At 40.2% G+C, this 11,520-nt stretch overlaps 1 protein-coding gene across 2 annotated transcripts in view; it reads right to left on the bottom strand.

Moving 5' to 3' along the window:
* Positions 1-11,520, bottom strand: part of TGM5 (transglutaminase 5) — a 59,184-nt gene that overhangs the window by 22,909 nt on the left and 24,755 nt on the right. For both annotated transcript variants that reach the window (XM_069105695.1, XM_069105694.1), the window contains one exon: positions 11,237-11,414. In XM_069105695.1, coding sequence (XP_068961796.1) covers positions 11,237-11,414 — 178 coding nt within the window. The remainder of the gene's footprint in view (positions 1-11,236; positions 11,415-11,520) is intronic.

Consider the following 11,520-nt stretch of genomic DNA (forward strand, 5'->3'; position numbering starts at 1 on the left):
TTTTTTTTTCAATACCCAGAACTTAGTGCAGTTCCTAGTAGGTGCTTAGTAAATATTTGATTGAAATCTAGACTGTAAAAACAAAATGTGTCAACAGAAATCTATTTTAAAAGAAAATGAAATAAAGAAATAGCAAATATGACATCATCCTTTCAACATCCAAATGAAGTAACACTCCATGAAGTCTTCCTTGTTTATTCTCTTGTCCATCATGTCTTCTTGACCCCATTTGGGGTTTTCTTGGTAAAGATACTGGAGTGGTTTGCTATTTCCTTCTCTAGCTCATTTGACAGATGAGAAAACTGAGGCAAATAAAGTTAAGTGACTTGCACAGGGTCACACAGCTAGTAAGTTGTCTGAGGTCACATTTGAACTCAGGACTTCCAACTCCAGGTCCAGAGCTCTATCCATTGTTCCACAGTTTCAGTGAGTTGGAATCAATCTCCAGCACTCTTACTCTTACTTTTATCACAGATTCAAACTCTCCATCACTGTCCACACTCTCCCCTTCTCCATTCCTAGACAATTTCCAATCACTCACTCAACATACCCTAGATAGGAGGCTGCCTTTAGTTGCTATTAAGTAGGTCTGTGACATCTTAGGCACCTGCATCACCTTGAAGCTTTCTGACATCTGAGCATCAAATACTGTCAGAGTACAGAGTAAGTGCTCAATAAATACTCACTCGTTGAATTGCCCTTAACTGTGAGCTGCTTTCTGTAGACTCTCAGTTCTCGTGCTTGCAAAGGCAAGGCTGAAGGGCTATGTGACTCATAACACCTTACATTTTGGATGGATATAATAATAACTCAGTTTATTTGGCTTTAAGGTTTACAAAAATGTTCTCTATAAAACAACCCTGTAAAGTAGGGGTTGCAAATGATTATTTCTTTTATTTTACAGATGGGGAAACTGAGGCTCAGAAAGGTTGAGTGATTCGTCCACACACCTTGCAAGCATCAGCACTAGGATGTGAATTCAGGTGTCTCTTGAGCATCAGTCCAACACTGTTGAATCATCTATTTAAAGATAATTTTCAGACACGTCATCCAGGCTGTGACACTCAACCTCTCAGTGCCCTGGATAGCTCTCCGGGACTTTTAACTTGTGCAGGTGATGGTGACGTTCTTTGGGAGAGGGAGTGTCGTGTACCAGTAAAATCACAGGCCCTCTCTGCCTCCTCTTCTGCTCCTCCCCATCTCCTTGTCCTTCTCCTTTCATTCCAATGGGATAATTACCCTGAATTTCTCAATAATAATTATCTAGATGCATTCAGATTTTCTTATGGTTTAATTATTATTACATCCTCTATTTTATTATATGTAATATGTACCTATAGCATAAATGACATATTTTATATACACATACACATATATGTATGTATATATTCATGCATATGTACATATATATCCCTATATATAGGGCAGCTAAGTGGTACAGTGTATAGAACTCTGGGCCTGGAGTCAGGAAGACCCAAATTCAAATCCAGCCTCAGACATTTATTGGCTGTGTGACCCTGGGCAAATCACTGAACCCTGTTCGCCTCAGTTTCCTCATCTGTGAAATAAGCTGGAGAAGGAAATGACAAATCACTCCAGTATCTTTCTCAAGAAATCCCAAAAGGGTCACAAAGAGTTAGGCATGACTGAAATTTTGCCATATGGGTATCCTTTGTTTGACTTGATAGACAGAATTTTAATGGCCAAATTAGCAAAATATGAAACAAATTCAATTGCTAAAACCAGAAGACTCAAATTTATGGAAATTTCAGGCTGGAATATCTTATATATTAGATAACAGTCTGTAGTGTAGTGATATCATAGTCTAGTTTTCTTATCCAATGCAAACACTCAGATCCCTCAAGGAAGGGTAAACCAAGAACCAGAACTGCAAACATGGAATCAGGTGACTCTCAAGTGTTAGAGAAATCCATGTGTCTATAAATGGGTGGAACCTATAGACAAATGCCTACATCTCTGGGTAGAGGCAGCTAGGTGATGAAGGGTATAGAGTGCTGAGCCTGGAGTCAGAAAGACTCACCTTCCTAAGTTCAAATCTGGCCTCAGACACTTACTAGCTGTGTGACCCTGGGCAAGTCACTTAACCCTCAGTTTGCCTCAGTTTCCTTATCTGTCAAATGAGCTAGAAAAGAAAATGTTAAGCCACTCCAGTATCTCTGCCAAGAAAACCAACCCCAAATGGAGTCATGAAAGTTGGACAGAAAATGACACAACAACAAACGGTAGGTGGAGGAGAGGTGAAATAAAGCAAACAAAACAAACAACGACCCACAGTTTTATAGTGCTTTGGGGTTTGCAAAACACTTTTCTCATTAGCGAAATTGAGCTTGGGAGAAGAAATTACTTGCTCATGGTTCCACATCTAGTAATTGTTTGAGGACTAAAATGGAACTCAATCCCAAACCCAAATCACCATAGATTAAACAACTCTTTGTTGTTGTTTAGTCATTTCCAACTCTGGGCCTAGCACTTTATTCACTCAACCACCTATCTTCCCTAAAAAGAATAGATGTAGCCCAGTAACTATGACTTCTCTCTCTTTTTTTTTTTTTTAAAGCAATTGGGGTTAAGTAACTTGCTCACTAGGTTACACAGCCAGTTATTTCTGGGTGTGGTGCTAAGTATCTGAGCCTGGATTCGATCCCCAAGTCATCCGAACACTGAGGCCGGTGCTCTTACTTGCTGAGCCACCTGGCCGCCCCATTATGACTTCTCTTACCTGTGAACTGAGTTATATGCTAGAATTTTTTTGTTGTTTAGTTGCTTTCAGTTGTGTCTGAATCTTCATGAGTGCATTTGGAGTTTTCTCAGCAAAGATACTGGAGTGGTTTGCCATTTCCTTCTCCAGCTCTTTTATACATGAGGAAACTGAGGCAAACAGGATTAAGTGACTTGCCCAGGGTCACACACCTAGTAAGTGTCTGAGGCCAGATTTAAACTTAGGTCTTCCTGACTCCAGGCCTGGCACTGTTCACTGCATCACCTATCTGTCACCTAGCTTTTTATACAGTAGATACTTAATGCTTATTAAATTTAATTGAGCAGATTAGAAATAATAGAAGGAATTGACATATTTGGACAAAAGAAAGCAGGAAAGACTGAAAACTACCTCTAGATATTAGGACTGTGATATATAGGGGGATTAAACTTAATTTATATAATTCCATTGGGTAGAAATGTTATTAAAGTGGTAGACCAAAGAAACACCATAGATGTAATATTTTTATATTTCAACAAGGTGTTTAACAAAATCTTTCATAGTATCCTTGCAGACAAGATAGAAAGAATAATGTGTTAGATAGGTTCAGAAGTAGTTGAACACCCAAACTCACAAAGCAGGAATTAATGAATAAACCAAATCTAAAGAGAGGTGATTAAAATGGTAGGAGCTATCTAGTGGAGTGCCACAAAATTTTGTCCTTAACCTTATTCCATCCAACTTATCAGTTACTTTTATGAAGGCACAAATGACCCGCTTGTTAAATGTTCAAATGACAGGAAGCCAGGAGGGAAATATAAAATGTTGAATGATGGAAGTCAAAATCCAATAATATCTTAACAGGATGGATCAGATAAGAGCTAATTTAATAGTTCCTGAACTTGGGATCAGACAATTAGTTGCACAACTGCAAGGAATATACATCACGAGGGTGATATGGTTGATATGAGGCTGCAAATGTAACTTTTTCCCATCTTTCCCACTCTGGTTTTGAAAATGGAAATCACATTATGACTACCAAAACAGTCCTCCCTGGCCACCACCTCTCCTGTGTGTTCTCTTCCCTAATAGAATGTAAACTACTTGAGGGCAGGGATATTTGTATCCTCAGCACTTAATACAGTCACTTAATCTCTTTGGAACCCAGTGTTTCTGTCTCTAAGATAAGGAAAATTGATTAGCTGATCTTTAGGACTAAAATCCTAAGATCCAAGGGTCTCTAAAGATCCCTTTCAACTCTTAAGATCCTATAAGAAGTCTCTGGTATGTTAGAGAATTAAAAAATCAGGAAGAAATCTAAGCCACCCTAGATGACTTATGACTTCAGACATGACAGTAAGTGCTTTGGCAAGGGGTCCACTCTGAAAGAAAGCTTGGGCAGCATGCTTTGGAGGCCGAAAAATGCAAATGGAAGCAAAAGCCTTGGCCAATCAGTATACATTCCTGGCAAGTCAACTTCATAGTAAAGTCGAAATATGAAAAATTAGTGAGACTTTAAGTAATACTGAGTTCAAGATATTTGAGAACAGAGTAATTTGAGTGAATTACATGTGTAAGGTCAGATTCTTCCCAAAACAGTCTGGGTAAATTCCCATAACATGTGGCTACCAGAAAGAGTTTTCAGAAGTGTAAAAAGTCATTGATAGTACCATCTCCTCTTTATGACTAATGTGCAAAAAGTTGTCTTGACTTTTATCTTGCAACTGGGCTCTGGAAGGGAGAGTAAGGTTGATGACTGTGCAACTCTGCCTCATTTAAATCCAATTCATGAGCAAGTCAAGACATCACCCCATGATGTCATTGGTCTTCTTAGATAGATGAACAACAACAATGAAAGTATAAAAAAATCTAAGTCAATTCATAAAACATGGGAAAATGTATTCTTGTCTCCTGGGCTCCTCTGACCCTGTCTTATAGAAAAAATTCAAATGAGACAATTTTTTTTTTTTGCTTTTTGGAGGGCAGTTGGGGTTGAGTGACTTGCCCAAGGTCATATGGCTAGTTTTTGTGTTAAGTGTCTGAGGCCAGATTTGAACTCAGGTCCTCCTGACTCCAGGGCTGCCCCAAACGAGACAATATTTTAAAAAGTGCTTAGCACAGTGGCCAGCATACAGTAGGTTCTTAATAAATGCTTGTTTCCTTCCCTTTCATCCCCCATTCTCCTGTTATAAGATGAACAGAATGGGTCTAGATTAGGGGTGGGGAACCTGAGGCCTTGAGGTCACATGCAGTCCTCTAGATCCTCAAGTATGGCCCTTTGAATTCAAACTTCACAGAACAAATCCACTTAAAAGAATTTGCTGGAGCGGCTAGGTAGCTCAGTGAGTAGAGCACCAGCCCTGGAGTCAGGAGGACCTGAGTTCAAATTTGACCTCAGACACTTAACACTTAACTAGCCGTGTGACCTTGGGCAAGTCACTTAACCCCAATTGCCCTCCAAAAAGCAAAAAAAAAAAAAGAATTTGCTTTGTAAAACTTGGACTCAGTCAAAAGGCCATACTAAGGACCTAGTAGGTCATATGTGACCTCAAGGCTGAAGGTTCCCCACCCCTAATAGTGGTACCCTCATGTAGTGGAAAGAACATAGGATTTTAAATCTGAGGACCTAGGTTTAAATCTCAAACCCTGTGTTATCTGGGGTCACTTAAACTCACTGCATGGTTACCACATCTGTAAAATAAGAGGCTTGTACTCTATGACATCTAGAGACCCTCCCTTCCAGCTCTAAATCTATGCTCCTATGAAATATCCAGGTAAAACCAAGTGTGACCAGATATGGAGACAGCTTCTAGTGAGAAGAGAGACTAGGCTAGAGATCTGTTGTGATATGTGGCATGTATGAAAAACAGCTTCTGCTGTTTTTCCCTTTTAACTTCCTTTCCCTTTTAACTTTTAGAACCCTTAGCTTTCTTCAAGGATCATCTCAAGGGCTCCTGCCTTCTCTGGGAACCTTTCCCTGAGCCTCTGGCTATAAGTACTCTCTCCTTGCTCAAATCATCTTGTATTTACTTATCTGTGGCTGTAGGGAAGCTAGGTGGCACAGTGGATAGAGAGGCCAGGCCTGGAGTCAGAAAGACTCATCTTCCTAAGTTCAAATCCAGCCTCAGACACTTAGTAGCTGTGTGACCCTGGGCGAGTCATTTTTTTTTTAAAAGCAATCGGGGTTAAGTAACTTGCTCAAGGTTACACGGCTAGTTATTATTTCTGGGTGTGGTGCTGAGTATCTGAGCCCAGATTTAATCCAGGTCACCCCGACACTGGAGCCGGTGCTCTTACTCGCTGAGCCACCTGGCCGCCCCTAAGCAATTGGTGTTAAGTAACTTACTCAAGGTTACACAGCCAGGTGTTTCTGGGTGGGTGCTAAGTGTCTGAGCCCGGGATTCGATCTCCAGGTCTTCTTAACACTGGAGCCGGTGCTCTTACTCACTGTGCTACCTGGCCGCCCCCCTGGGCGAGTCATTTAACCCTGTTTACCTCAGTTTCCTCTTCTGTAAAATGAACTAGGGAAGGAAATGGCAAGCCACTCCTGTATCTTTGCCAAGAAAACCCCAAATGGGGATTTTCTCAAAGAGTTGGACACAGCTAAACAACAATAACCTATATATAATCTGTAGCACCCAAGGTAGAATATACATTCTCCAAGGGAAGGGACTGTTTTTATTTTTATATCACTGCTGTTTTCACATGGTAGAGTCTGGTCATATTACCTCCCTATTCATTTAACTCCAATGCCTCCTAATCAATTCCAGGATCAAATATAAAATCCTCCGGCATACAGCGCCCTTCATAAACTGGCCCCTTCCTACTTTTCTGGTCTTTTTCTACCTTACTTTCCTCCAGGTACTCTTTGATCCAGTGACACCAGCTTTCTTCCTGTTTCTTGCACACAGCACTCCATTATGGCAGGCTGTTCTCTGTGCCTGGATTTATCTTGCTGCTCATCTCCCTAGGCCTCCTGGCCTCCCTGGCTTCCTTCCAGTTCACTCAGAAATCAAGACATCACCCTTGATGTCACTGGTCCTCTTTGCAAATGAAGGACGAGCAACACAATAGTCCCAGCTAAAGCCTCATGGAGAAACTTCTCCTGATCCCTCTTAATGCTGCTGGCTTCCCTCTATTGATGATCTGTCATTTATCCCAAACATACCTTTGTACATAAATTGCATGTTGTCTCCTCCATTAGACTGTGAGCTCCTTCAGAAGCCGGGGCTTGTTTTTTTGTTTGTTTTTTTTGTTTGTTTGTTTCTTTACCTTTTTTTTTTTTTTTTGGTATCCCAATCTTGCAGCACAGTGCCTGGTCCATAGTAGGACAATATATGCTTATTGACTGACTGACTGAAGATCCCCAAACCGATGAAATTATATTTCTAGTCCAAAAATAAAATGAGGGTGTTAGACTAGGTGACCTCTCAAGGATCCTTCCAGCTCTAAATCTGATTGTACTCAACTGTATTGGGTAGCAGGGGCAGGAGTCTCCAAAGGAGTAAAACTGAGTCTGTCTCATCACTCCCACCTTTTCTGAGCCTCTGTGAAAAAAAAATTTTTTTTAAACTAGACTCAGGATCTTCTCTACAACTTATAGTCTAAAAAAATCGTGTAGGTCACTGAGAGGTTACAACTTGTTGAGAATCTCCCAGTCAGCATGTGTCAGAGACACATTTGGATTTGGACATGGGCCTTCCTACCTCTGAGGCAAAATCTCTATTTCTTATATCATGCGGTTGTTCACTCTGTCTCTGTCTCTCTGTCTTCTCCCTCTGTCTTCCCTCTGTGTATATATTATATGTCTTTTCTATATACATGTAACATATATACACACATATGTGCACATATGTAAATGTATATATTGTAGATATAGATATAATTAGACAGTCCTATCAGGGAATTCTGGAGTTTGATTGGAGTGTAGGGCCATAGCCAAGCCATGTGGGATAAAATATTCTTTTGCCTCCCAGGTTTATCCTCATAAACATTTTAATTGGACTATAAAATTTGCATGATTTTCCCTCGCTGACACCACCCCACCTCTCATCACTCAGGCTAAGACACCCATTTTCTTAAATCCACACCCAGCCAAGTTGGTGCCCTCTCTAATCTGCCCCTGGATGTGAGATAACCTGCCTTCCTCCTGATCAGACTGTACTTGTCAACTCACCAGTCAATCTTCTGTGTGATTCATACTATTCAATTCCTCAAACCCTTACTCCAATGATTTAGAGGATTAATTGTGCCATTTGTCTTATCTCCCCTTCTGAAGGCTCCCTCCATTTATATTTTCCAAGTCCAAGGTACTCAGATGGGGTTAGGGACTGTTTCTTCTTCTCCTAAGCAGTAGGCTTGAAACTTTCCCATCACTAACCCCTGTGGATGAGATCAGCACTATCCTTCTTTTGTGGGTCTGGGCTTTTTTCTGGGAATTAAAGGGGTAGGGAGTCCATATTTTCCTGGTGGCAGTGGCAGAGTGGAGACCTGACCCTGCATGCTACCCCCATTTAAGGGACAAGAAGTCTTAGCATAGTTAAGCCACAGGAAAAAAAGGAATGAAGGAGACAGTTGACCAAGGAACCCCATGCTTTGAACTGTCAGGAAAGAAGGATCCAGACATAGATTGAGAATGAAAATACTTGATGTAGAGCCTTATGCCACTTTCTACCCATGAGACTTATAACCTATCTGGACCTCAGTTTCTCTATGTGTAAAATGGGGATAATCATACCTGCCCTATTTACCTTACAGGGCTGTTATAAGGAAAACAGAAAGGGTGCTGAACTTGGAGTCATAGTACCTGAATTTGAATCACATCTTTGCCACTTACTGCCTTGTGTGACCTTAAGCAAGCTACTTAACCTCTCCAGGTCTCAGTTTCCCCAGTTGTAAAATGAGTCCTAGATTAGATCAGTTATGTCCAACTCAAATAGAAATGGGGGATACTGATGCAAACATCTCTGCTGGATGCACATTGACTTAGTTCTGAAATGCAATATTATCTAGGTTTATTGTAATTCTGTTTATTTTGTTAAATATTTCCCAAGTATATTTTAATCTGGTTAAGGCTGCACTTGGGAATGTTTGAAACCTCTGGACTAGATGACCTCTAAGTTTCCTTCCAACTCTAGATCTTACTATTCCAAATACTTTGCTATTTTTCAGGACAGATTTTGGCAGGGGAGACTTACCACCTCAAAATATATTAATTTGTGTGCTGACCTGGTTAAACCGAGCTTTTGTGAGAGAGAGAGCCAAGGATTCTTGATGTATCTCTGCTTGTTCTTTTCTCAGACAGCCAAAGAAATAATTTCCTGGCTGAGCCCAAGATGGGAGACATTGATACATGGGCAGAGAGTCTGTGTTGCTTTTCACCACTATGGGAATTGATAGCAGTGGGGAAGTCAGTCAAAGGAGATAGGTAACTGTGGAGAGTGTGGGGTAGGAAAAAGACAGAAGACCTTCCATCCATGGCTTACTTCATTCTGCAGCCTCCCTCAAGACTCTGCCCCACCTTCGTCTCTTTAGCTATTATTGCTGCTTATTCTTTGTTTTCAAAGATGACCATGGTATCAGGGAGGTGATGCCATAACTTGCAAGTGAATTGGATTTAAGTGAGGCAGGACTGTGTAAAATCACCAGCCTTACTCTCTCCGCTGGAGCCATCTAGGTCCAGAGGCCAGATATAGATCAGGACAACTGGAGATGGCCCCAGATGCGATGGGAGACCTTGGCCCTTTAAGTTGTGGTCTTTCCCAGGTCTTAGTTGCATTATGTCATGGAAAGAGGACTGAATTTAGGAGTTAGAACACTTGGGTTTTTTAGTCATAGTTTTGACACTTACTAGATGTATGACCGTGAACTCTTTATCTGTCTGAGTCTCAGTTTTCTCATTTGTCAAGTGGGGATGATACTTGCGCTAAAATCTCACAGAATTATTACAAGGAAATCACTCTGTGAACCACCATGTTCTTGATAAATGTGAGCTATGATTACAACTTCCTTTTTTCTACTTCTTTCTTTGTTGCTTACTCCTTTTTCTATCGCACAAGCCCGTTTCTTCTTTGCCTTCATTGAAGTGCGCAGAGCACCAGGCCTAAAGTCCAACTCATCCTCCTGAGTTCAAATTTGGCTTCATCCACTTAGTAGCTGTGTGACCCTGGGCAAGTCACTTTACCCTCTTTGCCTCAGTTTTCTCATCTGTAAAATGAACTAGGGAAGGAAATGGTAAACCACTCCAGTATCTTTGACAAGAAAACCCCAAATGGGGTCACAAAGAGCCATGACTGAAATTACTGAACAACAGCAAAAATAATCACCCCTTTCTTAGTAAATAGCTTTTCTAGACCTCTAGACCTCCCTTCTTCTAATGTAATATGTCATCACCCATCAAGTTTATGCCTCGCTATATCACCCTCAAAGGACTTTAGAGACTACCTAATCTAATCCCCTTAATTTGTAACTGAGGCCCAGAGATGGGATTAGCTTGCTGAATGGTCACCTAGGTAATAAATTGTGAAGCCAGAGTTTGAATTTAGGACTGGCATTTTTTTCCAGTGCATCATGCTAAACACTGTTTCCCCTTCAAAACTGACTTCTGAAATTGGGTCAGGCATTTGAAGGCTAAGGACAAAGATGGAACATTTCAGATGTAAATACATTGGTAAATGAAAATTCATGATGTTTGCAGAGCTGTAAGCAGCAGTTTTGGTGTTTGGGACAAGCTGCCCTCTTTATAATTCATGATGTGAAAATAATATAAAAAGCAGTGAAGACAAATTTAGTGAATGCGAGGGGGAAATAATTATTATGTGCTACAGATGAATACTATTAATAATGAGGACCTTCTTATTTTAACTAATTATTCTTGCTAAGTGATGAGTTCGGTTGTTTCTATGTACCTGGAACATAATCATACCTAATAAATGCTCTAATTATCAATCTATGATGCTGAAAGAATACATGAACTGTCAACAAGCAAATGTAACAAATTTTTAAATTGTAGTCTCTTCAAATCATTATTTAAGATAGTCAATACTTTCAAAGTTTCAGCACCCTAGATAAAGCCCCCAACCTACTCTAGTTATGGTTCTGGATGTTGGTTAATGTGAATACAGAATAAGATAGTGGAGTGAGCACTGGATTTGGAGTCAAAGGACCAAGATTCAAATCTAGACGTTGCTACTTACTTAGATTGCTAATTCAAATCTAGATGTTGCTACTTACTATTGACCTTAGATAAATGGTTTAATTTTCTTTTTTTTAATTTTTAAAATTTAAAAAAAATTTTTTGGTTTCTTTTTTTTGGTTTAATTTTCTGAACCTCAATTTCCCCAACTGTAAAATGAGGATTCCCTAAATCCCCTTCTGGCTCTAAATTCTAAAATCCTATGGATGAAGCCAAAATGGAAAGAGTTTGGAAGTTATTTAAATAATCATAATATTTTCAAAATAACTTTCAAAACAGGGTGAATCGATGACCCAGGTCCACTCTACCTCCAAACTGCTTACCTGTGCACATCACAGCTGCAAAGACCCAACACTGTCCATATTTCACAGGCTGGCCCCCTGTGGCAAACCACTGCTTCAAGATGGCCACGCTGCCATTCCATTCAAAGGGGCTAATTCCATCATCATAACCCTCACTCCATTTCCCATTGAGTACACCATTGTCATCATTGCTGTTGATCTAAAAGAAAGGCATGTTTTGAAGTATTGACTTTCTTTTTTTAAGCTTTTATTGATACTTCTCTCTCTCTCTCTCTCTCTCTCTCTCTCTCTCTCTCTCTCTCTCT

Source organism: Petaurus breviceps, unplaced genomic scaffold, assembly GCF_028583685.1.
Source record: "Petaurus breviceps papuanus isolate PSGF00001 unplaced genomic scaffold, PetGlider_PUasm1.0 77, whole genome shotgun sequence".
Classification (NCBI taxonomy): domain Eukaryota; kingdom Metazoa; phylum Chordata; class Mammalia; order Diprotodontia; family Petauridae; genus Petaurus; species Petaurus breviceps.